Source organism: Erigeron canadensis, chromosome 2 (genome assembly GCF_010389155.1).
Source record: "Erigeron canadensis isolate Cc75 chromosome 2, C_canadensis_v1, whole genome shotgun sequence".
NCBI lineage: Eukaryota > Viridiplantae > Streptophyta > Magnoliopsida > Asterales > Asteraceae > Erigeron > Erigeron canadensis.
Window position 1 is genome coordinate 17486900 of NC_057762.1, and position 3594 is coordinate 17490493.

Genomic DNA, 3594 nt, shown 5'->3' on the forward strand with positions numbered 1-3594 from the left:
TAGGCAACTTCCAATGAGCCATGGCAGCTTCTATTCGTTGATTGTACTTGAACCGAAGAGTCATTAACTTGAGTCGAACTGTAGAAACAATTAACTCAACCAACTGATTCTCATCACGCTTCATATGGTTAAATAAACACCAATTCCTGTCTCACCATATCGCATACACCGATCCTGCCAACACTAGCTTAGAAACCACACTAGTAAAAGAATTCTTCTTCGCGTTCTACATCATATTCCTCATTATATCATCCCAACCTACATCCTGTGATACACCAACAACCTTGTTCGCTTCATTCCACACTCTTAATGAGTATGCACAATCAAAAAATAGGTAGGAGTGTGAATCCGGTTGAAAATTACAAAAAGGACACAACAAGGACGATGAGCTTGAAGGATGAATATCCCAATGTCGCAGCATATCTTGTGTCTTCAATTTACGTTTAATCACAAGCCATAAAAGAAACGAGTGCTTAGGAATGCATTGCGGATACCAAACAACATGATACCATGCAACCAATGGAGCATGAGGTCGCAATTCATCCCAAGCCAAAGCAACAGAAAACTCTTCTAACCTTCCATCATTTGTTTCCCATTTTAGCACATCAAGAGTATTATCCTGTAAAAGAGGAGGACTGATAGCAAGATCCCAAGCCGATGGAAAAGTCCAGTTGATATTCTCAACCACACTAACCACTTTAGTGTCCAGATTAAAACCTGCATCTTGAATCATTCATGAAGTAACCCGGTCACTAATTAGACAGCAACCGTCCCAAATATCGTACCAAGCTAAAATTTTCCTTCCATTACCAAGTGAATACCAAAAATATTTCCTAACCATAGGGCGAATGGGTAATAGTTTCCGCCAGCTCCATGAAAGGTTGCCCCTTAGAGGAACAACCCAGAAACTCTGTCCTCTCAACCTATGTGTATGGATCCATTTGACCACAAAGACTCCTTTGAGGTTGTTAGGTCCAGTTTTGGTTTAAACTGGCCAGTTTCCAATTACATCTGGAGACAAGAAGATTTGTCCAGAAATATTTTGAAGTCCAGTTGCAGCGTACAGTTAATGCAACTGATGACTTCCTCCAGTTGAGATCTGATCAGAACTGAAGACATTCCAGTTGAAGTCGAAGACAACAAGTGGAAGAAAGAGAATGACAATGGTAGCGAAGCCCAATTAGCATTATACTCAGATGGAAACTGGAGAGAATCAGTTAGCCTTTACAATGCTTTACACTGATTACGAGGAAGACCTTTTTGCTTTATGCAACTTTATACAAGACAATATCACTTGTCTATGATTAAAGTACAAAAGTGCATAAAGCAGATTGGATAAAGTAACATCTTGACTCATCTAGTTTCCTTAAATGCTGTCAACCATATCTATACGACAAAGTTGAAATCCCAATGCCAACTTTGTCTATAAATAGAGGTCTTTGCACAACAACAATATAACTTTGCATATTCAGACTTTTGCAATATTCTTGGTGTACTTGTGCAATATTCTCTCAATCGTAAAAGGGAACACTTCACAACTTAAGTGTTTCAATTGTAAACGAGAATTTTCAAAGTGTAGATCAATTGTATTTCATAGGTTGTTAGGATATTTACATTTATGTATTATCTTGGTTCCGCAACAACCTTATATTTTATTTAACGTTAATAAATAAAATACATTTGAAAATTAAAACTTGTTCTCACCATATTTACTTTATTGTATTTACTTATTGCATTGTCATTTACTTATTTTCACCTTTAAGTAATCTAACCAAGAACTTGGTATACATTCACTGCAACTGGTCGTCTCCAGTTCAGTATTTATATTGTAAAGAATTCTCACCATCGACATAGAGGTGTCTTCAGGTAGTACCATCTATTGAGTTGGGACTTATAAGTGGTATCAGAGCAGAAGGCTAATATAATTGCCTAGATCTGCTAGGATGTCTACTACTGAAGGTGAGAATGGTTCTGGTCATGATGAAAACCTTGTTAATATACTGTACCTAATCAGAATGTTAATCTTGTTGATACCAACCCTCCTCCTCCTCCTCCTCCAAATGCCCCTAACCATGTCCATGTTCACTACTCCAATACTCATGTTCCTAAATTTGATGGGAATGGTGAAACTTTTGGAACATGGAAGGCCAGAATGCTCTTGCAATTGGTGGGATAGAGAGGTATATGCTCAAAATCTTTAAGGATGGACCTTATATACCCATGTCTCTTGGGGTAAGTCCTCTTCTAGATCCTATTGGAAGAAGAGGCTCTAGAGAAAAACCTAAAGACACTGGTCAGATAAGGATCATAGACTGGTAGACTTGGATACCAAACTGAAAAACATGATCCTCGCTGCTGTCCCTGAAGACTTAATTCCAACACTTGTGTTGTTTCCCAGTGCCAAGGCCATGTGGGATGAGTTGGTCATTCATTTTGAAGAAGGTGATGACACCATTGTCACCAGGAAAGTTGCCTTAAACAAGAAGTATGAATCCTTATTTGCTCTTCCCAATGAGAGTTTGACTGGTACTTATACCAGATTTACTAGCCTCATCAATCAATTAAGAGGTTTGGGTGTTGAGAAAGATAAGGACATCCTTCTTGAGAAATTCTATGATATTCTTCCATCTAAATGGGAAAATATGATTCTTGTCTTAAGACACGGTAAAACCCTGCACAGTCACACTCTTGCATCCCTCTATGGAGCCTTTAGATTCACCGAGGATAACAATGCTGCAAGACTTGTAGTTGAACAGGATACCATGAACCATGCCAAGAGTTCCAAGGTTACCAGTTACACTGGACAACGTTGTGCTGCCTTAACATCTGTTGAGAATGTCCAGTTACAGTCTATGAAGGAGATGTTAAGCAATTTCTTGAACTCTGCTTTGACCACTGAGATTAGTGTTGGTTGTGATGAAACCGACGATGATGATCTGGTAGCCATGATTGCCAAGACCTTTAATAGGTTTAAGCATAAATCTAATCGATTTAATGGTTCCAACATTGCTTCCAGCTCCAACTCTCTAGACAAGGCCAATCTTACATGCTATAAGTGTGGTAAGAAAGGTCACTTTATGAAGGAATGCAGATCTAGTCAAATGAACAATCAAGCTGGTCCCCTTGTCCCAATTTATAATGTGCCTGATGATAAATATAAACCTAAATATAAGAAGCTTAAGGCACAAATTGCCCTCTTGTCTCTTAAAAAAGAAAAAGAAAAGAACAAATGCATGATGGCAAGCATTGAAGGGAAGTGGGAACTCTCTGATGATTCATCTTATGATGAGGAAGAGATTAGGGATATGTGTTTCATGGCACTGGAAGATCAATAGCAACATCTGGTGAAAGATGATGTCATTACAGGGAGATGGGTGGACATCATTTTGAAAAATGTATGTGATTTTAACAACCAAGATGACCCAGAACTAAAACTGGACATTGCTGAATCACTCAACGGAGATTTATTGTTTGTTGTAACTGTTAGAACTGACTGTGAAGAATATCTGGAAACAGTTTTAACTGAATATATAATTTAAAACCTCAGTTGAATGATTTACAAAGCATCCAGTTGGCTCTTAGGGAGTCAGTTTT

The 3594-nt window shown here is 38.2% G+C and overlaps 1 protein-coding gene across 1 annotated transcript; it reads right to left on the reverse strand.

Annotated features, from left to right (window-relative positions):
• Positions 1 to 226: 226 nt before the first annotated feature.
• LOC122587797 lies at positions 227 to 733 on the reverse strand. The gene has a single exon (XM_043759963.1). The coding sequence runs from the start codon at positions 731 to 733 to the stop codon at positions 227 to 229; it is 507 nt and encodes a 168-aa protein (XP_043615898.1).
• Between the last annotated feature and the right edge of the window lie 2861 nt (positions 734 to 3594).

Bases quoted from the DNA above. Each gene is read 5' to 3' on its own strand.
- LOC122587797 (XM_043759963.1), bottom strand. From the start codon at position 733: ATGATTCAAGATGCAGGTTTTAATCTGGACACTAAAGTGGTTAGTGTG.